The 25303-nt window shown below is 48.3% G+C and overlaps 1 protein-coding gene across 3 annotated transcripts in view; it reads right to left on the reverse strand.

Annotated features, from left to right (window-relative positions):
* Positions 1 to 25303, reverse strand: part of GFRA2 (GDNF family receptor alpha 2) — a 118248-nt gene that overhangs the window by 80828 nt on the left and 12117 nt on the right. For all 3 annotated transcript variants that reach the window (XM_063139107.1, XM_063139105.1, XM_063139106.1), the window contains exons 2-3: positions 16263 to 16577; positions 12540 to 12623 (exon numbers count right to left, since the gene is read on the reverse strand). In XM_063139107.1, coding sequence (XP_062995177.1) covers positions 12540 to 12623; positions 16263 to 16577 — 399 coding nt within the window. The remainder of the gene's footprint in view (positions 1 to 12539; positions 12624 to 16262; positions 16578 to 25303) is intronic.

The following is a 25303-nucleotide window of genomic DNA, read 5'->3' on the forward strand; positions in this document are numbered from 1 at the left end:
AAGGGGGCTCAAAGGCACCCCCAAATCTGAAGGGGGCTTAGCCATCCTGCCTTCTCCTCCAGCAAAGCAAAGCCTCTGCTGAGATGGCTCTAAAACCACAGAAGCAGAGTTGGAAGGGACCTCAAAGGTCATCTACTCCAACCCACCCACCCCCGGCAATGCAGGAAATCTGCTGCTGTAGCATCCCTGAGCAGCGGCCATTTACTTTCTGCTTAGAAACCTGCAACAAAGGAGAGTCCACCATCTTCTGGCAGAGTCTGTTATCCCACGGTTGAACAACTCATACTATCAAGAAGTTCTTCCTAATGTTTAGTTTAAATTGCTTTTCTGGTCATTTCAGGCTGTTGCTTGAGGGCTTACCTCTAGAGCACAAGTAAGCTAATTTGCTCCCTTGTCTACATGGCCGCTATTCAGATCTATGGCTACCATATGGCCTCTTTGTCAACTCTCCTCCAAGCTAAACATGCCCAGCTCCTTCAACTTTTCCTCAATTATCATTTTGACCACCTCCACCCACAAGCAAAATGCTCATTGGAACCCCAAAACAAACAGAGAGACAGAGATCCATGATCCAGCAGCAACTTCAAGGATCTGCACACCCAGATCCTTTCCAGATGTTCAGTGGGGACATCTGTGTCCACTATCGAAATGGGATAGGCAAATCCATCACTGGCCCCACTGTAGCTCACGTGGGAAGTACCAAAGTGGGGATGGGGTAGGGTGTCCCGCCTCGAGCGTGTGAGCCTAAACCATGCTTGCGGAGGCAGCCGCCCTTCCTTGCTCGAGATCATTCCCTGCTCCCACAAGGCCCAGCTTGCTTTGCCACAATGCCATTCCCTGCTGGCAGCTTTCCTGAGAGAATTAAGATTGGCCCAGTGCAAGCACTAAGGCAGCATCAAATTAAAGCCATAACCAGCAGAGCTCGAGACAATGTGCCAGTGAACAGGACATTCTCACGCAAACCCACCACCTCCCCTGGAAGTCCTCATTAGTTTTGATTCAAACCATCTTGTGTTACAATGAAGTTTGGATGCTCACCACTTACGTGGATCCTTGTCATGCAAGCCCCTTTCTTTCGGGTTGCTGAGGAGGACAGGAGCTCTTAAAATCACAACAGTTATGCTAAACCCACAAGCACAGAGCTTTGGAAGACAGAAACTGTCAGTAGACACACAGAGGAGCTGGATGCAGAAAAGGCTCCCAAGAAGGACAGAAGGTCAAGCACAGAAATGGAGCATGCAGGGAGATGTTTGACAGTAAAAGTGGTCATGGGTCCTACGAGAGCTGTGTTGACGTTCCTGCATATTTATTAAGAGAATCCCCCAACAGCTGAGGGTGAGTGAAGCCAATGCAGCGTGTGCCACTGAGCTATTTTCACATGACTTGTACCAGAAAACAGGGTGAATGGTTGGGAGAGCCATATTCCATCACATAATGTGTCCCAAAGTATGCTCCACTTTCAGGCTAAAGGATGGCCTCATTCCATGGGCACCTACATTTCCACTACATCCCTTGTTCATGGTTGGAAAAAACATACAATCATAGAATAGCGGAGTTGGAAGGGGCCTACAAGGCCATCGAGTCCAACCCCCTGCTCAATGCAGGAATCCACCTAAAGCATCCCTGACAGATGCTTGTCCAGCTGCCTCTTGAAGGCCTCTAGTGTGGGAAAGCCCACAACCTCCCTAGGTAACTGATTCCATTGTCGTACTGCTCTAACAGTCAGGAAGTTTTTCCTGATGTCCAGCTGGAATCGGGCTACCTTTAACTTGAGCCCATTATTCCGTGTCCTGCACTCTGGGAGGATCGAGAAGAGATCCTGGCCCTCCTCTGTGTGACAACCTTTTAAGTATTTGAAGAGTGCTATCATGTCTCCCCTCCATCTTCTCTTCTCCAGGCTAAACATGCCCAGTTCTTTCAGTCTCTCTTCATAGGGCTTTGTTTCCAGACCCCTGATCATCCTGGTCGCCCTTCTCTGAACACGCTCCAGCTTGTCTGCATCCTTCTTGAATCGTGGAGCCCAGAACTGGACGCAATACTCTAGATGAGGCCTAACCAGGGCCGAATAGAGAGGAACCAGTACCTCACGTGATTTGGAAGCTGTACTTCTATTAATGCAGCCCAAAATAGCATTTGCTTTTCTTGCAGCCATATCGCACTGTTGGCTCATATTCAGCTTGTGATCTACAACAATTCCAAGATCATTCTCGTTTGTAGTATTGCTGAGACAAGTATCCCCCATCTTGTAACTGTGCATTTGGTTTCTATTTCCTAAATGTAGAACTTGGCATTTATCCCTATTAAATTTCATCCTGTTGTTTTCAGCCCAGCACTCCAGCCTATCAAGATCACTTTGAAGTTTGTTTCTGTCTTCCAGGGTATTAGCTATCCCACCCAATTTGGTGTCATCTGCAAATTTGATAAGCGTTCCCTGCACCTCCTCGTCCAAATCATTAATAAAAATGTTGAAGAGCACTGGGCCCAGGACTGAGCCCTGCGGTACCCCACTCGTTGCCTCGCCCCAGTTTGAGAAGGTTCCATTGATAAGCACTCTTTGAGTCCGATTCTGTAGCCAACTGTGAATCCACCTAATAGTTGTTCCATCTAGCTAGTTTGTTAATCAGAATGTCATGTGGTACTTTGTCAAAAGCTTTGCTGAAGTCAAGATATATGACATCCACAGCATTCCTACAGTCCACAAGGGAGGTTACCTGATCAAAAAATGAGATCAAATTAGTCTGACAGGACTTGTTCCTGACAAATCCATGTTGGCTTCTAGTGATGACCGCATTGATTTCAAGGTGTTTACAGATTGACTTCTTTACAATCTGCTCCAGAATTTTCCCAGGGATGGATGTCAGACTGACTGGTCTGTAGTTCCCAGGTTCCTCCTTTTTGCCCTTTTTGAAGATAGGGACAACGTTAGCCCTCCTCCAGTTGTCCGGCACCTCACCCGTCTTCCATGATTTTGCTAAGATAATAGACAAAGGTTCTGAGAGTTCTTCCGCTAGCTCCTTCATTACTCTAGGATGCAGTTCATCGGGCCCTGGAGATTTGAACTCATTCAAGGAAATTAGGTGTTCTTTGACCATTTGTTTATCAATCTCAAACTGTAATCCTGCCCCCTCAACTTCTGCTTCACTTTTTCCAGGGGGGTCATAGACCCGCTTTTGTGAGAAGACTGAGGCAAAGTAGGAATTGAGCATTATCGGATGTCCTGGATTCCACCATTCCAGCCTCCTCTATGTGTTCTCTTCATCCCGATTTTGGGCATTCGTCATGAACACCTCTTCTAAGGAGCCTTTGCAGGGAGAAGGAGAAGGCTGTTTTCTGAACTTGCACAACTCCTGTAACTTCACAATGCCAAGGAGGCAGCCCCAGATCTCCCTTTCCCACAACTGCCATTGCCCAATGGCACCTCTCAAAGCTCTTACTGTGTCCAAGGTGCAGAGCTGCATTTACATATCTTTAGCACTACCTTTGAAAATACACAGTCTCAAGGGAGGCAGTGGATCTGTTCAGCAAACGCATGAGGAGCAGCCCAGGGGCCAGGAAGGAATTCAAGAGACAAACCAAATCAAAGACAAAACACTACAGCAGAAATGCTTTGGTCTGGATGTCACATCTCCCACCCAGGTGTAGACTCTGACATCTCTGCCTTTGGGCTCCTGAATGCATGAACCCTGCTCAGCAGGTGTGGCATCCTGGAACATGTCATCCAACCAGCCAGAAGCAGATGGGCGCCTGCCTGCACCAGCAGCCTCTCTGCTGCTTCCCCCAACGTTCCCCTCCTGCTAGTCCAGACACTGGTCCCAGCACATCCCTCGGGCTCATTCGTTTATCAGACGAAAGCTTTCCAAGACTAAGCAGCCGCATCTCTAACCTGCTTTGTGGTGAGATTTAGCAGATTTGACAGCCGTTGGGCAATGAGTTGGAGTTCTTGAAATTTAAATAACATGTTTTCCACATCTGCCTTTGGATCCAACCTGAGGGTAATCACTTTACGTACCCGTGGAACTGAGAAAGTGACACTCTCCAGCATTTAGCATCTTCTTTCTTCCCCCTCCCCCATCCCCAGCCTTCCTGAAAACATTTTTAGTGGTGAGATCCAGAATAAATACAACCAAAAGCTGATGTTTCTTGATGCCAAATGCAGCACAATTCCTATTTTCCATCAGCTTAATAGTTTATTGATGGTTATTTAATTCAGGGCAGAAAAGGAAACCTATTGTCAACTAGAATCTAGGCACTACGTTTCTTGGAAAAGAGTTTTGCAGATTTGCTTCAAAATGTCAAGCCAGATTTCCTGTACATAGAATTGGGAAGATGGAAGGGACCCAAAGATTCTTCTGCCTAAAAACAACTTGCTATATGGGGCATTCTTTGGACATGGGATCTGCGGTACGAACACTTCCCATCCTCAGCACACTTCCCATCCTCAGCGTCCAGCATGAAACAAAAAGAGGGGGGGGGGTCCTCAGCTGGCATCCGTTCACCTCCCCAGCCATCTTCATGGCTAATGGGGCAATGACGCTGGGTTTCCCCCTCCTGAGATACAGCGTTTCCCAAGGGCATCTCTGGGGGGCCCACTTGGGTGCCAACTTGCATCCATGTCACATGGCTTCAGGGAAACTGCCCCCCACCCCCACCCCAGCACCAAGTATGGGCCACATTTCTTCTGGTTTTCTGGGCAGTGTCATAATCAGCTCTCCACAGCTCATCTCTGACTCATGTACAGAATGAAAGAGTAAGAGCATTCTTTCTTTCTTTAAAATATTCATCTACCACAGTTGAACCAAACATTCAGCTGCAGTTCACAACTTTACAACAAACACCTCACCAACCCATTGATAAAATAATGAAATTATTATTATTATTATTATTATTATTATTATTATTATTTATTTATTTATTTCTAACCCACCTCTCCATCCTGATCAAGGCAGGTAACAACAACAAATATAAAATACATAAAATATTAATCAAACACAGTATCCATTGTTGAGACAGAGATGGAGCCCATTAAGATCTCAATCTGCGATTTCCAGAGACTTTCCAAAATAAAGAAATCAAATCAGCTGCAAAAGCAAGTTGTGACTTAGAGAAGCAGAGGCCCTCACCCCATTCCATGAGATAATAAATGATGGTGCAGGAGCAATGTCATTGCCTGTAGAGGTGAACCAGGATCAAAATTCACAGCATTGCCAATCACTGCTCTGGGGATACTCCCAGGTGGAAGGGCACCCAGCGCTTCCAGTCCGGAGGCCTCGGACAGCTGTTCTGTCCTTCCCTCCTTAGTGTTGTTTTGTTTTGCATTGTGGCAAGAAAAATGGTGGAAGAAGCTGAGGGAAAACATGTGAGGGTTTTAGATGGAAGAAGATGACATTTAGAATCCCCATAAAATCTCGTGAAGGAGGCACCATTGGTTTAGAGTTGACATTTGAGACCATTCATGCACTGCTTCAATCCAAGCCATTTCAAGAGACTCCCCCTTTTTTAAGCTGACTGATTTTCACCAGTTCTCTATGAGCCCATTGCTGTACGACCCAAGCGTGCATACCTCAAGGCAAGAGACACAATGTCACTGTGTTTCAGAAAGCTCTTTGAGCTACAGTTTGCTAGTGAACCTAGCCAACGAAAGTAGACTTGACTACAATGCTATGAAATGCTACAATGCTCTTATTCACATATCTCTCTCTCTCTCTCTCTCTCTCTCTCTCTCTCTCTCTCTCTCTCTCTGTGCTGATGCCCTTTTCAACGATCCTCAACATTCCAGTGGGACACGGAGCTCCCTTTACAATGGGAGTCTTAGGGTTAGTAAACCAAATAGGATTAAATAGACAACCTAGGAGAGCAATGACAAATCTTGATAAAATAGTTAAGAGCAGAGACAACACACTGACAATAAAGGTCCGCATAGTTAAAGCAATGGTATTCCCCGTAGGAACCTATGGCTGCGAGAGCTGGACCATAAGGAAGGCTGAGCGAAGGAAGATAGATGCTTTTGAACTGTGGTGTTGGAGGAAAACTCTGAGAGTGCCTTGGACTGCAAGAAGATCAAACCAGTCCATACTCCAGGAAATAAAGCCAGACTGCTCACTCGAGGGAATGGTATTAAAGGCAGAACTGAAGTACTTTGGCCACATAATGAGAAGACAGGATACCCTGGAGAAGAGGCTGATGCTAGGGAAAGTGGAAGGCAAAAGGAGGAGGGGCCGACCAAGGGCAAGATGGAGGGAGGATATTCTGGAGGTGACAGACTTGACCTTGGGGGAGCTGGGGGTGGCGACGGCCGACAGAAAGCTCTGGCGTGGGCTGGTCCATGAAGTCACGAAGAGTCGGAAGCGACTGAACGAAGAAACAACAAACAAATAAAGTCACACCAAACAACCACCCCTCCCACCTCACAAATACTCCTGGGAAAGACTTGCTCTCCTGCAAAAATTCTGATTTGGAAGTTCTTTTTAATTTTTCCTTTTGATCCAGGCAGGTCCAAATTGTGAAGGCAAAATTTTAATGTCAATCACTATTGCCCTTTGAAGCTGTCAGAACTTCAAAATAACGTTTGCACTCAGCTCATCATTTTTGCAATGTTGAAGGACCAGCAAATAATTCGCAGCGCAACACACAGGTTGGTGAAGAAGCAACCTCACCCCCCCGGCTGCTTCCATGCAACCCAGCAACCACAGATCAGCTCTCGGAGCCCAGCAGTGTGGCCCAGTCACAGCCTGGACATTCTCAGCTGTTCCACTTTTGCTATGTTTGCCCCTGAGCAATGAGGGCCGACCTACACAGGGCTAGGCCAGGCCAGCCAGCCGCGAAGGGTCATGGGCAATAAGCAGCATCCCCGCCATCGCTGAACCTCTGGCCTGAGGAGGGGAACAGCCTCCCAACAACTGGCAGGAAGAGCCGTTCGTGTCTTTTACTGGCTGCACGAAGAGAAGGACGGGGCATCTTTCATGGCGTCTGCCCTATCTTTGGGGGAACCTAGCTCCAACACACAGCACATGGAGCAAGACTCTGCCAGACCCACTCCTGCCTCCCATCCCAGCTGTTGTAACCATAGCAACAGGACTGCCAACAAGGAACACAAGTATTACGACGGGGAGTCGAAGGGTGGATCAAGACGTCTCTGGGCACTGTGCAAGTTCTAGTTTTAAGGAGTCACCTTGATAGAGATGTGAAGGTCTGGGAAAAACCAGAAAAATTCAGGGGGAAACTGGGAGGGTTTCATTCCCCCCCCCCCCCCCCCCGGCCAGGTCTGTTTTTGTTTTTTCAAGAAAAATTGAGAAAATGAATAACTTTGGCTTCAGAAATGTTTTCTCTTAGAATTTAAGACGGAAATTCTTCCTAAACTCTTCCTTCCTTTGGTTTTGACATTACATCCATCTTCCATGGCTCGGTTTCATCTTCCTTCCAAAAGGCTCTCACTCAGGGCCCTCCTTTGCCAATGCCATTGGCCAGACGGAGACATTCAGACCTCTCTTCCTTCTCCGTGCACCCTCACTGCCTCGCTTGGTCTCCATCCCAAAGTGAGCCAAGATGGACTACCCTGTTGCCATCAAGATACCCACGAGGCCTCTGGGGCAAGGCCATCTGGACAGACAGGGGGAGGGGGCAGCCAGGCTGAGACCCCCATCCCATGAGCCCCTTGCACTCCTCATTGTAGCCCTGTTCCTCATCCTTTAGGAGTTCAGCTTAAAAGATGCCTTTGGCAAGGCTTCCAGGGCAATGTGCAAAAAAAACCTCTTTGCCCTTGCATTCAGCAGGACAATGGGTTATATTCATTTTAAGTGTCCCAGAATATTAAGAACATCAGAACATAAGAAACGCCATGCTGGATCATCTAGTCCAGCACTCTGTTCACACATGGCCAATGAGCTGTTGACCCGGGACCCACAAGCAGGCTACAGGTGCAACAGCACCCTCCTACCCAAGTACCCCAGCAATTGGTGCATACAGGAATACTGCCTTGGATACTGGGGGAAGCACATAACCATCAGGGCTATTGGCCATTGATAGCCTTTTCCTCCAGGAATTTATCCAACCCCCTTTTAAAGCCATCAATATTGGTGGCTATCACTACATCCTTTGGTAGCGATGACCTTTTCTTCTGCTGCTCCCAGTTTGTGGAAGGGCTTGCCAGGGGCCCTTCCACACGTCGTCCCCAGAGCGCATCTATTCGACCCCAGTGCACTCTGAGGACGATCGTGAAACTTCCCTGTAAAAGAAACGACGAAAAGACGTCCTCCGCGCCGGCACTGGCGCCGCCGCTACCCAGCTTCCTGCTTCCCGCCCGGGACGATAGCTCGGCAGAAGAAGGTGGAGGAGAGAGCGGAAGAAGCTCTCTCTCCCAACGTCTTCAAAAAAAGCTCTCCGAGCTGGCCGGGGAGCAGGAAGCTGGGTGGCGCCGCCAGCGGCAGCGGCGCCGAGGACATCTTTCCACAAGCAGGCTACAGGTGCAACAGCACCTGAGGACGAAGTTTCACGATCGTCCTCAGAGTGCACTGGGGTCGAATAGATGCGCTCTGGGGACGACGTGTGGAAGGGCCCCAGGAGAGATTCGTCTTCCAGAATTTAAGAAAGCCATAAAGACTGATCTCTTCCAGCAGGCCTACCCAGTTGAATTTTAAGATGCCTTTTTTAATCGTGTGCTGCTTTTAATGATGCACTGGTTTTAAATGTTTGAATTAGTTGTATGTATTTTATGGTGTTTTTATTTGTGTTGTACCCCACCTCGATCCAGAGGGAGAGGCGGGTGGCTATTGCTGCTGCTGCTATTATTATTATTATTATTATTATTATTATTATTATTATTATTATTATTATTATTATTATTATTGAGTTCCATAGTTTAACTATGCACTGTGTAAAGAAGTACTTACTTTTATTTATCCTGAGTCTCCCACCAATCAGCTTCATGGGATGACCCCTCTGGGTTCTAGTATTATGGGAAAGGCAGAAAAATGTCTCCCTATTCACATTCTCTGCACTATGCATAATTTTGAACACCTCTATCAGGTCTCCACTTAGCTTCCTTTTTTTTCCAAGCTAAATAATCCCGGTGTGAATCTACACTGGTGTTATTCTAACGTTTTGAATGGGTTATACTGTGACGCATAGCATCATGTGACCCTGGGTCTCCAACGTTGTAAATGAATCGTACTTACCGGTTCTGTTTCTTAGTTCCAGCATGGCTACAGATTCATGTGCCTCGTCCTACCGGTAATTTTCCTCTCCCTTTCTCAGAGCTGCTGGGTTTGCTCCGCCCACTTCCTGTTCTCCTTCCTTCGCCCCGTTTGCTATCATATCTGCTACAGCAGATAAATCACACCAGCCTTATACTGTGCAATCACTGACAATTGCATGCAAAGGACTCAGAAGTTTTCCACCTTAGAATCTGCTTTTATTGTGAAGTCAGCCACTTTGCTGAAGCTAAGCAGATTTAACAACGTGCCCTGCAGAGAACTGATTCAGAGAACTGATACAGAGAACCACGTTAGAAAGGGACACTAGCAACATTATAAGACTAGTTTAGATCCAGCCCCAGTTGTTGTAACCTTTCCTCATAGGGGAGATGCTTCAGCCCCTTAATCATTTTAGTTGCCCTTTTCTGCACTTTTTCTAGCTCCATAATATCCTTTTTTAGGTGTGGTGACCAGAACTGTACACAGTATTTTAAGTGTGGTCACACCATAGATTTGTATAAGGGCAGTATGATACTGGCTGTTTTATTCTCAATTCTTTTTCTTATAATGCCTAGCATGGAGTTTGCCTTCTTTACAGCAACTGCACACTGGGTGGACATTTTCATTGAGCTGTCCACCACAATCCCAAGATCTCTTTCTTGTTCGGTCACCGCCAGCTCAGATCTCATTAGGTTATACTTGAATTTTTTTGGGGGGGGGGGGTTTGCCCCAAAGTACATCACCTTACACTTGCTTACATTGAATCGCATCTGCCATTTGGATGCCCACTCTCCCAGCTTGGAGAGATCCCTTTGGAGCTCTTCACAATCCCTTTGTGTTTCAACAACCTTAAATCATTTGGTGTCGTCGGCAAACTTGGCCACTTCACTGCTCACTCTTAATTCCAGATCATTTATGAACAAGTTGAAAAGAAATGGTCCCAATACCGATCCCTGTGGGACCCCACTATTGACTTCCCTCCATCGGGAGAATTGACCGTTTATTCCTACTCTCTGCTTTCTGTTCTCTTATTCCATGTCTACTAAATTTATTCAGGAGTCTTTGGTGGGGGGCTTCATCAAAGGCCTTTTGGAAGTCTAAGTAAACGCCGTCTGGGGGTGTTGCTCAACACAGCTGTGGTGCTGGACACTCAGCTGCTAGTTCTAGCAGAAATTGGCTAGCAATTTGTTTCCAGGCTCAGTTCAAGGTGCTGTCTTTCCTGAGTGGCCTGGGACCTGGGTGTCTGGAGCACCCTGTTCCTCCGGAGGAGCCTGCCCATCACTTCAGGCCTTCATCAGGGACCCTTCTCTGGGTGCCCTCTGCCTTTGAGGTGATGCAAGTGCCTGCTACAGGAAGGGCCTCTTCAGGGCTGGCACCACTCAGCTGGTGGAACTCCATCCCTGGGCAGCTTCGTTGCTCTCCTTTAGGCATCAGGGGAGACATCCACCCCACTCTCTCAAGCTTTTAGCTGTCTTGTAATTTTTATTATTAAATTTTGCTGTGCCTTGAGGCATCTGCAAAAAGGCAGGATACAAATTCCCAAACAAATACATACGTTCACTGAAATTGAGGAACTCTTTGCCTCTGGGCAGAATGTTTTTCATTTTCTTTACTCTCTGTGATTAGGGTTTGCTACTTTCTTTGCAAACAAGCTCTGTAGAATTTAATTTGTCACAAAACACTCATTTCCAAGAGGGCGAATTGGCGGGACAAGAAGAAAGGCCCTTGCGCAAGAACCAAAGTCCAAGGCAGAGGTGGGACCTGAGCTCCAAAATACCCACCACCCTCTGGATCCCAAATAACGGTGGTGCCAGAGGGCAGCCTGTCGCCTTGCAAGACACCAGCTGCCCAGTCACGTGTGAATCAATTACGTCTGAAGGAAGGACATCAACATCAGCAGAGGCACAGAGCCAGCCCAGGGAGCCACCCAGGGAGGCAGTGTTCAACGTGCTCCACTGTCACAACCTGCCAGCTCCTGAAGCCCCCGCCCCCCCGAGCCCCACCACCACCACCAGAGGCCAAGAGGAGCCTCCAAGCAGCACAGGTTAGAAGTCCTTGCACAGCTATCCTGCCTATTTCTCCTTAATAGGTTTCCTGCGGTACACAAAGAGATGGAAGAAGCAGTGGGAAAACATGGGAGGCTTATCACTGGGAGATGTATCATCTGAACCTCCCCAAAATCCCATGACTGAAGCAGAACAATTCCACGTTGGATGCCTCAACTGGAAACACCCGTCTGTGCTGGGACAAGGAGGAATCTGCTCCCCACTAAGGGACCCCACTTCTGGGCCCTGCTGAATCCAGGGTTTTGGCTAAATTCCCCTGGCCCCTGTATCAGGACAGCAGGCACAATCTCCTCTAGCACACCAAGAACAGCAGCCATGGCAAGCCTAGACAGAAGCTGCCATTCCAATGCCAAGCGCTCGCCTCACCTGGCAGGACCTTTATTCACCCAGCTCTGCAGGTTGTTGTGTCCTTTTTACAGCAACAAAACAAGATGGAAAAGCTGGCTCAGCTTTCAGGCACTCTGTGGCAGCAGCACTGGAGAGCCCCGAGGGGGAAAGTCCTGGTGAAGCCCCCGAGGGGGCTTTTCAGGGCGCACAAGCATGGGAGACGTGGACACATGTGGACAGATAAAGGGCACAGACACACACACCTCCTGCACCTCCTGACAGGAAGGTAAGGCAAGCCCGGAAGCATGCAGAGACATTTCTCCAAACTTCTCTACGAACAATGGCCTCTTTCTCAGGGAAGCGAAGGGGATTTGGCGCATCTGCATCACAGCAGAGCGTCTCCCTCATCAGCAGCCCTTTCAAATCCAAACGGGGCTCACTTCAAGAAGGGTCAACTGGCTGCACAGTCAGGGTGGGAGAGGCTTCCCTGGAATAAGCCCCACAACAGGCAAAATAAATGGAACCCTCAGGGGTGGGGGTGGGGGTGGGGGGTTGGCAACCGCACAGACAGACCCGGTACTATTTATTTATTTATTTATTTATTTATTTATTTATTTATTTATTACATTTCTATACCGCCCCATAGCCGAAGCTCTCTGGGCAGTTTATTATCCTGGATCCCCACCCCCAAGGAGAGCTTCTGGAACTACTCCGTCGGGTGTAGGCTCAGGGTAACATTTTGTCAAGACGCCCCAGGCGTGCAGCGTATTCCAAGGACTGCCTCCATTATGGCAGCCCCCGTTCACCAGCTCCGGCTCTTCTGAGCCGAATTAAACATCCAGAAGAAGGAAAGGGAGGCAGCAGATTCTCTTGGGGTTCTGCAGTCACTTGAAGCGGGAGGGACAAAGCACTTGGCACAGCAAGGAAGAAGCCGCGGCGTGTGCTTCATTTTTATTACCTGAGACAATTGAAGCGAGTCTGAATATATCAGAGAGACGAGAGGTGACTGGCTCGTAGGGTGAAGCTTCATAAAACTCTTCTCCTGGAGAGGGAAGGACAAGAGTGAGAGAAAGATTTAGCAACCTCACTAAGCAAAAGAGCGGCCAAGCAGCCAAGCCTGGCTGGTGCTGAGCAACTCTGGCTGCCTGCTGGCATTTGTGCTGGGAACAGGGTGAGCAGGAAGGATGTGGCCGCAGAGTGCTTGGAGCTGGGTCCCCACCAAGTGGTCCTCTGCGAGGCCTCGAGGCCGTGGAGCTAGATTCAGTGCATGAACCACTCTCTTGCTCTCCCTCTCTGTGTGTGTCTCTCTCTCTTGCTGTCTCTCTCATCCTCAGAACCCTCCCTGTGAAACAGGATTAATGGCCTACCTCACAGAGTGATTGTGAAGGTGGAGGAGAGAAAGATCGTGATGCATTTCACCCGTTAACAAGGCTCACAGCCACTGGAGCATCTGAACCCTGAAAATGTATCAGTTTGGACAGCCATTGCAATGACAGGTTTTTTCAGGAACCCTGATATGAAGGCACTCTCTCAAGGGAATCCATGCACTGACACAGATAGGAGCATGGCAGAGCAGCAGTGCCTGGCCCAGGAGTTTGTGTTGGGCAGGGAGCAGGGAGCCTGGTTCCAGCCATGGATTTCACCAGCCACCAAGTGCAGGAGGTGCTGCTCCTCGCTTTGGGATCAAACAACTGGAACCAGTGCAAGAGGCCTCTGCGCAGGAGAAGCCCGTGGGCCTTCCTCCCGTCCCAGGGGCCTGGGCTTTCCTATTTCTGGGCTGCTTGCTGACCAAGGCAATTCTGAGTCTGAAGAAGGCAGTGTCTCCTCTAAGCAGGCGCTCATTAGCAAGCAAGAAGCAACCGAGACATGGCCAGCAGACCTTCCACAAGCAGCTCTCGGATGGACAGTTATAAATGTGTTTCATTACTGGAACTGCTTCCCAATTGCCAGGCAAGATCAGCTGCTGAGGCACAGGGTTTGCTTATCCAAGGTGCACGCACACCCACGTCCCTGCCAGCAGGAACATGAGGCTGAGAGGCTGGGGAGGGAGGTGAAGACTCCGCTCAGGTGTCATCTAGGCAGGCAAAGGAAGAGCTTAGGGGCTTGGAACTCACAATTTCCACCATCCCTATTTATAGGCTCCGGAGGGAAGCAGAGTGCATGCCACAAGTACACGCCAGCCCCAGGGAGCTGGAAAAGGTTGGGAAACGCTCTGAAGGATGGATGCTGGGGCCCCAGTTCAGCAGCCGTGAAAAGCCCGGCTTCCCTCCAGATCCCAGACAAGTATTTGCTGCTCTCCGTTTGCCCAGGGCCTGCCTGCAGGATGAAGGAAGCTCCTTCCTTGTCAGGTACGTCAGACACAACTGCAAACGGCACCCTTCTTCCGATTCTTCCAGGCCCCTGCTGTGGCTCATAGTCCGAAGCATCAAGGAAGGACTCCACCCAAAGCATGGCTGTGCCATTTGCTGGCAGGACAGATCACCCAACCAGCAAAGCAGGCAACCTGCCCAGCTTCAGCTCTCCTGGGTCTTCCTGGGACTGGCCCTAGAAGCATACAATAGTACGGTCGGAAGGGGCCTATAAGGCCATTGAGTCTAACCCCCTGCTCATTGCAGGAATCTACCTTAAAGCATCCCTGACAGATGGCTGTCCAGCTGCACCTGGAAGGCCTCTAGTGTGGGAGCTCTCGACCTCCCTAGGCAACTGGTTCCATTGTCGCACTGCTCTAACAGTCAGGAAGTTTTTTCTGATGTCCAGCTGGAATCTGGCTTCCTGTAACTTGAGCCCATTATTCCATGTCCTGCACTCTGGGAGGATCGGGAAGAGATCCTGGCCCTCCTCCGTGTGACAACCTTTCAAGTATTTGAAGAGTGTTATCATGTCTCCCCTCAGCCTTCTCTTCTCCAGGCTAAACATGCCCAGTTCTTTCACTCTCTCCACACAGGGCTTTGTTTCCAGACCCCTGATCATCCTCATTGCTCTCCTCTGAACCCTGTCCAGCTTGTCTGCATCCTGCTAGAAGTGTGGTGCCCAGAACTGTACACATACTCAATATGAGGCCTAACCAGGGCTGAATAGAGGGGAACCAGGACCTCGCGCGATTTGGAAGCTATGCTTCTATCAATACAGCCTAAAATAGCCTTTGCTTTTTTTGCATCCCTGGGACATTGCAGCTCCAGGCAGAGGCGACGCGCAGGGTGGTGCCCCTCTGCCTAGCTTTGTCCCCTGCTGATCATCTGCAGGAGCAGTGTGGGCTGCTCCTCGCTCACCTGGGGAGACCTTCAGGCAATTCTCATGAGGAGGTACTCCAAGCGCTCTAGCTCTGACCTGGTGGCAAAGCCATGCATCTCCCCTTGCTGGGCTTGCTAGCGCTCTGAGACAGCACTTTTGGGAAGGGCTGTTTAGGAACCTCCATGGCTCCTTTGCCATATCACTTTGCCAAGGCCATCAATAAATCAGTATCCAGGGAGGGGGAAGGAATTGCTCCCCACTCGGAAAATTCCCTTACACTGAAAGGCACTGTCCTTCCCCTGAGCTGGCTGAGACACAATTAACCTCCAGGGGAAGGACCAAAATGGAAAGGAAGCAGCCTCATGAATGAAGCTCAGCTCCCACATCCCAGCGGAAAGAGGGGCTGCAGGGTAGACGAGCGACTTCAAAAGACGCCTCGTTGTTGGTGACAGGAAATTGCACCACAGATCTGGCGCCAACAGGGCTACACTTCTATGCACACACTACCACTCACCTCCATGTTCTGTACAATGGGGCCACATCCATCAAGGTAGCATTCCCCTTTTCATCCCCTTCCCTCCCCCACGCACTCACACACACAAAGTTTGTTTAAATGTGTCATATCTGCACCACTTCTGAGGGCCAGAGGCTCACAGCAAAGAGATGAGGCTTCCATTGAAGCAAGTTCTCAACAAGGAAGGCGGAAGCTCATCCACTCATCTGGGACACCGAAGACTGCTTTTGGAAGGCCATGGAGCACTATACCTGTGTCTGGGAAAGTTGCATTCAAGTCTGCAGACATGAGTCTTACTACGTGCCGTTGGGCAAGCCCAACTATGTGTAGGGGGCAAGCGAAGTGGACCTCAGGGCCTGAAGGGAAACAGGGAAAGGGAAGCAGCTCTTAGGGCCTGGAGTGAATAAGGGAAGGGAAGCAGACGTGAGGGCTCAGAGTGAAGGAGGCAAGTAACGCGGCCTTCAGGGCCTGGAGTGAAGGGGACAAGTGAAGTTGGTAGGTGTAGCCATGGCTTTGTTGGGATTTTATTACAGTACTTTGATTTTACTTGTAAGCCATCTTTTCGGTGGCAGGTCTTTCCTTTCCTCTGCTACCAGGCATTTGAAGGCATAGGTGGGCTTCTCATCAGTTGTTTTGGCTGTGGTCTGTACTGATGTTTTAGATGTTGTATTATGTGTTGGTAGTTTTAATGCTAATTGTTTTTAGCTATTTTATATTTAACCCACTTTAGACTCATTTACAGCTCGTATTTGATGATTCTCTAATGCCCTGGCTGAGTGATGGGGCAGCTCTGTGGTTCCAAACTCTCCCAGCCCAGAAGCCCAGCACAGTGTTTCATATACACATGAGAATGTGCATGTCCACACACACACACACACACACACAGAGACACACACACACTGGTAGCCCCTGCCTCTCGGCGTGCAATGTGCTTACCTGCAGTCAAGCCGAGATGGATGCTCCAGTAGATCTGCAGGCAGGTCAGCTCCTTCTTCATGCCACGCTTGCAATGGCAGTCATAGAGGGGGCTCTCCTGCAGCACCTCTAGCGCTGCCTGGCACTCCTTATTGGCCAGCATGGTGTTGCGGTCGCGGCCAGCCACACACTGGCGCAGGGTGCGGTAACGTGAGCTGCAACTCGACTCTGCGGCACACAGCTCATTGGCTCGAACGCAGTCCACTGGGGTCCTCCAACCATGGGGGTCCTGGGCAGCCAGGAAGGAAGGGCCAGCCCAGGTGTGGATCAGCTCACCTGCACAAGAGAGCAGCGGGGAGAGAAAGGCCAGAAAGGGGTGAATGGGAGGGTGCACAGCGTCACTGGCGGCCTGTTCCTTGCGCCACCAGTGGACCAGAGGGCTGGCTGCACTCTTCCACCCCAAATGTGTTTTGCCTCATGCCCCCATTGGAAGACTCGGAGAGGGAGGAGTTAGTGGCTGCAGCAGAGGAGGATGCCCAAGGTCTGTGGAGGAGCCTGCTGAGGTCCCAGCCCTCAGGCAGAGGGGCAGTCTGCCTCAGAGGTGGGGGTCTGAGAGCGCCCCCCCCCCAAGCCCCAGGGAGCGATGGCACCAGAGGAGGCAGGCCCAACTGTGCCAGGCTGCAGCAAAGGACTGCTGGGGAGGAAAGGGGCTCCTCACAAGTAGAGGGTCCTCCTCATGAGGAGGACTCTCTGCAATCAAAGTGAATGGCTTGGGTGGGCTTCCTTAAGCTTAAACCTTAAGCCTTCCCTCAGCTCCAGGATTTAAAGCCCAGAAGAAGCTTACAGAAGTTACTGGAAACAAGGTCTATGTTTGACTCTGGTGCCAGCCGGCTATCTGCTTGTAGATCCAGCCTTCTCCTCGGATCCCACTCAGGCTGGAATTGACTACTCACTGGCTCTGCTGGCCCTTCTGTTGCCCCTTCAGCTGCTGATTCACCAGCTCTCTGCCCTGAGCACCGGGGGAAACAGGACAGTAGCAATAGGAATAACTATCTTCTGGGCCCATCACTCCAGCTCTGGACTGCAGCACTGCCAATGCCCCTTCCATTACAGCCACCACCACCCCTGCGCAAGTCCTGGTATCCCAATGCTGAGCCCTCCTGGCTCTGCCAACATCTCTCAGCCCTGAACCATATTGTGAACTGTGGAGCTGGGTCAGGACTGCTGTTGGCCACACAATCCATCCCAGAGCCCCTCAATTTCATCTAAACTACCACCATGACTGAATGTACATTTTGTAAACCACATAGAGAGCTTTGGCTATGGAGCAGCATAGATAATAATAATAATAATAATAATAATAATAATAATAATAATAATAATAATAATAATCCATTTCACAGTAAAAACTCAATTAAGAATGCAATATAAAATTGACCTATCACAAAGCCTAAAATACAAATTCAACTCTAAAAACATTTTCAAAGCCAACAACACTTACACAATGCCCATCCTCACATACTCATTCGGAATCATACACTGGTCACACACTGAATTTGAAGAAATAAACAGATTCAATCGCACCAAACACACGAATCGCTGCATGCTCCATCCCAATTCATGCATTGAAAGAATAACAATCAGCAGGAAAGAAGGAGGAAGAGGTCTGCTGGACATTGACATAATTCATGTTAAACAGATAAAATCACTCAGAGAATTCTTTCACACTAAAAACACCCCCATTCATCATGCCATAGTAAAAGGAGATAAAAATTACACCCCACTCAACCTAGCCCTACAAAATTAAGACCAAACACAGACTACTCACATTCACAGAGAAAAAAGAAAAATGGGCACAAAAAGCACTACATGGGAAGCATTACAACATAATACAGAACCCACAAATAAACAATCGTACGGATGGCTATGGAAAGGTAAGCTATTTCCTAAAACAGAAGGAATCCTAATAGCTATACAGGATCAAGTTACAGCAACCAATAACTACCAAAAATACATCATAAAAGATAACAGTAAAACAACAGATTAATGTAGGAAATGTCATCCATTCAAAGAAACGATAGACCATATAACAGGAGGATGATACATTCTGGCAGAAATGGACTATACAGACAGATACAATATAGCCATACACATCTAAAATAATCTAGGAAAATGCAGATCATAAAATATACTGAGACTGAACAATTCATACAGACAGGACCATACCTTGCAACCGACCAAACATAACAGTTATAAACAAAAAAGAAAAACACATGTACCTCATTGACATAGCAATACCTAATGACAAAAATGTTATAGAAAAGGAAGAGGAAAAGAGAGAAAATACACTACTGACCATGGAAGTTAAAGAACTATGGCAACAGGAAAAGGTCACAATTATTCCATTAGTCATATCAGTCACTGGCATCATATCAAAAAGCTATACAAAAAACCTTCAGGAACTGGGCCTGCTAAAATACATCCACACCAATATCCAGAAAGCAGCCATACTTAAAGCATGCTCAATTGTCAGAAAATTCCTATATCAGTAAAAGACAGCATGACCCGGCAAAGCCTGTCATGTCTGTCTAGAAAAGAGATAACAACAACAACAACAACATGTTTGGTGGCCCTGAAGCTAAACGGCTGTTCTGTCACTGCTAGGCAAGCAGAGCCTAGTCTTCTTTTGCCTACTTCTAGAAGCCCCAGTAGATCTCCAAGCCACACAGAAGCAGCATCAAGGATGTTTTCCATAACTGTAGTTTGTATATTTGTTAGGAGATGCCCGGAAGGACTTGTCCAACCCACCTACTAATAAAATAAAACAAGAGTCAGGTGGCTGTTGGTTTCTACATGGGCCTTGATCCATGCCACAGACAATGTGGCTGGCCACACTTGGGAGCAGAGAAGTAGCTGGGGAAACCAGCTCCCTCCCAAGCTCAGAGAGCTCCGGCTATTGGGCGGTATAGAAATGTAATAAATAAATAAATAAATAAAGCTCAGTGCATGAGCCACATGTGTTCTTCATCAGAGCACCCTCTGGCCTTTCACCAACTCAGCCTGCTGGTTCTATTCACTGCACCCTGGACGGAAACTAAACAGATATCAGATATCTGAAAATATCAGAATACAGATATCAGAAAACAGATATTTTCTAATCTCATCTCAGTTTGTTTGGAAGTTAAACTTTCCCATTGGGACTATTTTGCCATCCTTCCCTAGAACGTCATGCCCAGAGAGGTGGAACAAACCAGACAACCAACAGTTAACCTCCCTTTTTAAAAAACAATAACAACAGTGTCTTAAAAAATGTCAGGAGAGGAGGAGAACCCTCCACCTGCCAGATGCCCAGCAGAACAGAGGACAAAGACACGTTCCTCACCGGCCCCCTCCCCTCCCCTCCCCCGGGAGAAGACAAGCCAGGTGAGAATGCCCCCTCCCACCCTGCAACACCCCAGAGCTGTGACGGAGCTCATTTGCACTGGACATGCTCCGTGGGCGCATGCTCAGCACTGTTCCCGTTGGAATGATCAAATCTGCCACCTGAAGCCCCTCCAACTTGTCCCCAAGTTGCTAGGTGAGCAGCGCTCCCAGGTAATCCCCAGGGGAGGGGAGCTCAGATGGCAACAGCTGTCCCCAAACATCAGCCCCTGCATAGCTCTTTGGCAGGCGATGTTCCTCTGTCCATTGGAAGCACCCACCCAACTGCCAGCCTGCCTTTGGGAGGAAGGACACGGTGGAATGCTCAATAGAAACCAGACCCCAGACCCCAACCTGCCTGCTGGGGTAAGGGAAGGGGGTGCTCAGCAATGCCAGGGCTCACTTTTTCATCACAACTCTCTTGACCGTCCAAGCTTGGTGGAGACTGAAGCATGGCGAGCAATGAGAACCCAGGAGGCTCAGTTTTCTGCATTAAAAGGCAGCCTGCCTGCTCTTCTCCAAACCCAAGGCCACTCCATTGAAATCCTGAGACTTAATTCAAGTAATTCTTTGGACTGAAAGGCCCCTCTCTTGTGACGGGCCCGGTGTGGCTAGGCCAGCCCCTCCCCAATGATCCACGTGCCTTCCATTTCCAGGCATCAAAGAAACTCCCCAGCAGACACTATGAGCTGCCAAAAGATTGGGGTGATTGGCAGATGGGATTCAGACAACGTGTCAAGCTGGTGGTTGCATTGGGGCCAAGAAAAACCCTGAACACACACACACACACACGGCCTAGATGCTGTGAGCTGCTTTTCTAGGGAGCAAGCCAGAAGGCCCAGGGACAGCGTAGAAGCCGATCCAGAACAGCCTGGAGTGGGATTTTTATTTTTATTTTTTTTAAATAAATTATGCAAAAATGGGGATGAGCTAGTGATACCTGAGTTCAGTATTTAAGAGCTGAAACCCCTTCCAATATTATGCTTTTATTAACCTTTTAACAACATTTATTTATTTATTTATTTAAAACATTTCTTGGCTGCCTTTCAGGGCAGAGACCCTCACAAGGCAGCTTACCAGAAGCCATCTAAAACAGAACAGAATGGCCCAGGCCTCCAACGTCCAAGCTAACCAAACCAAGCGAGAAATGCAACAAGCCACAAAACACTGACAGAAAACGTTCCAGTACCCATTCCAGGCAACAACAAAAATCAAAATGGTATAATGGGCAAATGGCCTGGAATGCCAGCCAAACAAGCCAAATTCACCAATCACAGGTGACTAGATCTGTTTTCCGTAGAAGTCCTTGGAATGTCAAATTCTGATTCACCAGCTACACATGACTAGAAGAGATGGATGCAAAAAGCCACAAAATGTCTACAGAATTAATGTTCCAGTATTCGTTCAGAAAAAAAAAAATCTTTCACCCTGCCCCAGAAAGTCCTTTGCAGGGGCCCAAACCTCCAGCTGCCCAAGTGAATGAATAGTCCTGCAAGGAGTTCTCAGCGACCAGAACAATCCTGGGTGTGGGTGGACTGCCAAACAGGCACAATTCTAAGGCAGGATCTACACGACTGCTTTAAAACAGTTTATAACAGTAGTGACAACTGTTGGGGCCCAGGACACAGAGCTCCAGGTACAGTTTTCAAAACATTTTCAAAGTGTCAGATCCTGCTTGGTGTAGATCTGGCCGGCCAGATAAATTCCCTGCCGCCGCCACCCCTCCAAGGCCTTTGCTAGACCAGCCTATATCCTGGGGTGATACCCGGGATCATCCCTGTGCATCCAGATGACGCACAGGGGATCCCGGGCTCAGGCAGGGATCAACCCTCCCTGGCCCCAGGATACAGGCCTACCCTTTCACTCCGTTTTTTCCTGCGGTCTCGGGCTGAGCCCAAGACCACAAACATGTGGCCCGTTTCCACAGCTTTTCCCGGCTCTGTGTGATTCCTCGCACGGAGCTGTGAGCCACTCACGGGGCATAGCACTCCTCAGGAGCGCTGCACCCATTGGGGCTAGGGTGGGGGAAGTGGGGAAATCAAGCTTTATTTAAACAAACAAACAAAAAACCACTTACTTTGCCGCTCATCCTCTTGTGCGCAGCCGGCCCTTTAAAAGTTTTTTTAAAAATGGTGGGCGTGACGGCTTGTTGCGCCTCGCGTGGAAACGAGGGTGAGATCTCGCATTATTCATAACGTGAGGCCTCCCCTCCTCTCCCCCGGATTCTCACTTAGGTCTAGCAAAGGCCCAATTCAGGTCTTTCTGCCTGGTGTTTTCCCAGTGAATTGTACAAATAAATAAATAGTTGAACTTTTAGAAGAAGGCTGCTGTCCCACATGAACAGTATGAGGATTTTCGAGATAGGTCATCATCACAGACTTAAGACCCAGTTCTCTGGCTTCCCAGGGTCAGTGACATACATGGCGGCTCCTCCTCTCCTCCATGAGGCTCACGCTGGAGGTGTCGCAGGGACAGATCAAACCAGGGCGGCAGCAAGGAGCCCCGGCATGCTGAGGGTGTGGATCTCTGTCCCTACGCTGTTCCCTTCCCCCTCAGCCTGCAACACTAGGGAGGGGGATTGCCGCCGCTGCCACTGCCTTCACCTCCTGGACCAGCAGAAATGTCTGCAGGAGTTAGACATTATTATTATTATTATTATTATTATTATTATTATTATTATTATTTATATAGCACCATCAGTGTACATGGTGCTGTACAGAGTAAAACAGTAAATAGCAAGACCCTGCCGCATAGGCTTACAATCTAATAAAATCCTAGTAAAACAATAAGGAGGGGAAGAGAATGCAAACAGGCACAGGGTAGGGTAAGCAGGCACTTTCCACTCAGGCAAGCTCAGGAGGATCCCAGCAGTATCCCCTGCTCAGTGCTCCACAAAACCAAAGTGAGTGAGGGATAGATGCGCATGAGTGACACCACTTGGGCATGTTTCTATGAATGGAGAACCCTTGCAGAGTTCACCTGGGTCCACACAGCTCTTGCTTGATGGAGGACGCCTGGGACAATTTGTTTCCTTTTGAGAAACAAATTGCCAGTGTTTCAAGGAAATGTGATGTGGTAGTGATGGGGGACTTCAATTACCCTGATATCTGTTGGGAGACCAATACTGCCAAAAGCGGCCCTTCCAAGAAATTCCTGACATATGTGGGTGATAACTTTCTCCTACAGAGAGTGGAGGAATGAACTAGAGGATCAGCAATCCTTGACTTGATATTGACCAATAGGGATGACTTAGTGGATAAAGTGGCAGTTACGGGAACTCTGGCGGACCACGTCATACTTGAATTCTTGATTATGAAGGAGACAAAAGTCGAGCGTAGCCATACACATACTCTGGATTTTAGGAAAGCTGATTTTAATAAACTCAGAACTATAATAAGTATTAAGGTCCGTGGCAAGTGAGCCTAATGAGAAAAGGAGTGCAGGATGGGTGGGAGTATTTACAAAAAGGAAATTTTAAAGGCACAGCTACAAACAATTCTAACAAGGAGAAAAGATAGAAGACAACAGAGGAAACCAATGTGGCTCCACAAAAAGCTTAGAGATGACCTGAAAACAAAAAAGGATACATATAGGAAGTGGAAGGAAGGCCAGGCTACAAAAGAAGAGTACAGACAGCTGGCGCAGAAGTGCCAAAATGGCATCAGGAAGGCTAAAGCTGAGAATGAGCTGAGGTTAGCGAGGGATGCTAAAAGCAATAAAAAGGCTTTCTTCAGATACATGAGTAGTAAAAGACAGAGGAAAGAAATGGTGGTTCAACTGCTTAATGAGGACGGCAGATTGATAACAGATGACAAAGAAAAGGCTGAAGTGCTCAATTCCTACTTTGCCTCAGTCTTCTCCCAAAAGTGGGTCTATGACCCCCCTGGAGAAAGTGAAGCAGAAGTTGAGGGGGCAGGATTGCAATTTGAGATTGATAAACAAATGGTCAAAGAACACCTAATTTCCTTGAATGAGTTCAAATCTCCAGGGCCCGATGAACTGCATCCTAGAGTAATGAAGGAGCTAGCGGAAGAACTCTCAGAACCTTTGTCTATTATCTTTGCAAAATCATGGAAGACGGGTGAGGAGCCGGACGACTGGAGGAGGGCTAACGTTGTCCCTGTCTTCAAAAAGGGCAAAAAGGAGGAACCTGGGAACTACAGACCAGTCAGTCTGACATCCATCCCTGGGAAAATTCTGGAGCAGATTATAAAGAAGTCAATCTGTAAACACCTTGAAATCAATGCGGTCATCACTACAAGCCAACATGGATTTGTCAGGAACAAGTCCTGTCAGACTAAATTGATCTCATTTTTTGATCAGGTAACCTCCCTTGTGGACTGTGGGAATGCTGTGGACGTCATATATCTTGACTTCAGCAAAGCTTTTGACAAAGTGCCCCATGATATTATGATTAACAAACTAGCTAAAAGTGGGCTAGATGGAACAACTATTAGCTGGATTCACAGTTAGCTACAGAATCGGACTCAAAGAGTACTTATCAATGGAACCTTCTCAAACTGGGGAGAGGCAACGAGTGGGGTACCGCAGGGCTCAGACCTGGGCCAGTGCTCTTCAACATTTTTATTAATGATTTGGATGAGGAGGTGCAGGGAACGCTTATCAAATTTGCATATGACACCAAATTGGGTGGGATAGCTAATACCCTGGAAGACAGAAACAAACTTCAAAGTGATCTTGATAGGCTAGAGTGCTGGGCTGAAAACAACAGAATGAAATTTAAAAGGGATAAATGCCAAGTTCTACATTTAGGAAATAGAAACCAAATGCACAGTTACAAGATGGGGGATACTTGGCTCAGCAATACTACAAACGAGAAGGATCTTGGAATTGTTGTAGACTGCAAGCTGAATATGAGCCAACAGTGCGATATGGCTGCAAGAAAGGCAAATGCTGTTTTGGGCTGCATTAGTAGAAGTATAGCTTCCAAATCATGTGAGGTACTGGTTCCTCTCTATTCGGCCCTGGTTAGGCCTCATCTACAGTATTGCGTCCAGTTCTGGGCTCCACAATTCGAGAAAGATGCAGACAAGCTGGAGCGTGTTCAGAGGAGGGCGACCAGGATGATCAGGGGCCTGGAAGCAAAGCCCTATGAAGAGAGACTGAAAGAACTGGGCATGTTTAGCCTGGAGAAGAGAAGACTGAGGGGAGACATTATAGCACTCTTCAAATACTTAAAAGGTTGTCACACAGAGGAGGGCCAGGATCTCTTCTTGATCCTCCCAGAGTGCAGGACACGGAATAACGGGCTCAAGTTAAAGGAAGCCAGATTCCAGCTGGATGTCAGGAAAAGCAGTACAACAATGGAATCAGTTACCTAGGGAGGCTGTGAGCTCTCCCACACTAGAGGCCTTCAAGAGGCAGCTGGACAACCATCTGTCGGGGATGCTTTAGGGTGGATTCCTGCATTGAGCAGGGGGTTGGACTCAATGGCCTTGTAGGCCCCTTCCAACTCTGCTATTCTATGATTCTATGATTCTATTGCACACTGCTTCCATTAGAAACATATGAGACATTGAGAGAGACCAGATTCGATGAGCAAAGGCCAAGCCCTCATCTGTTTTATGGGATGGAAGTCACGCACCCTTGAAGGGGAGGGAGGAGACTTTGTGATCAGGGAG

The sequence above is a fragment of the Elgaria multicarinata genome, chromosome 12 (genome assembly GCF_023053635.1).
Source record: "Elgaria multicarinata webbii isolate HBS135686 ecotype San Diego chromosome 12, rElgMul1.1.pri, whole genome shotgun sequence".
Taxonomy (NCBI): Eukaryota; Metazoa; Chordata; class Lepidosauria; order Squamata; family Anguidae; genus Elgaria; species Elgaria multicarinata.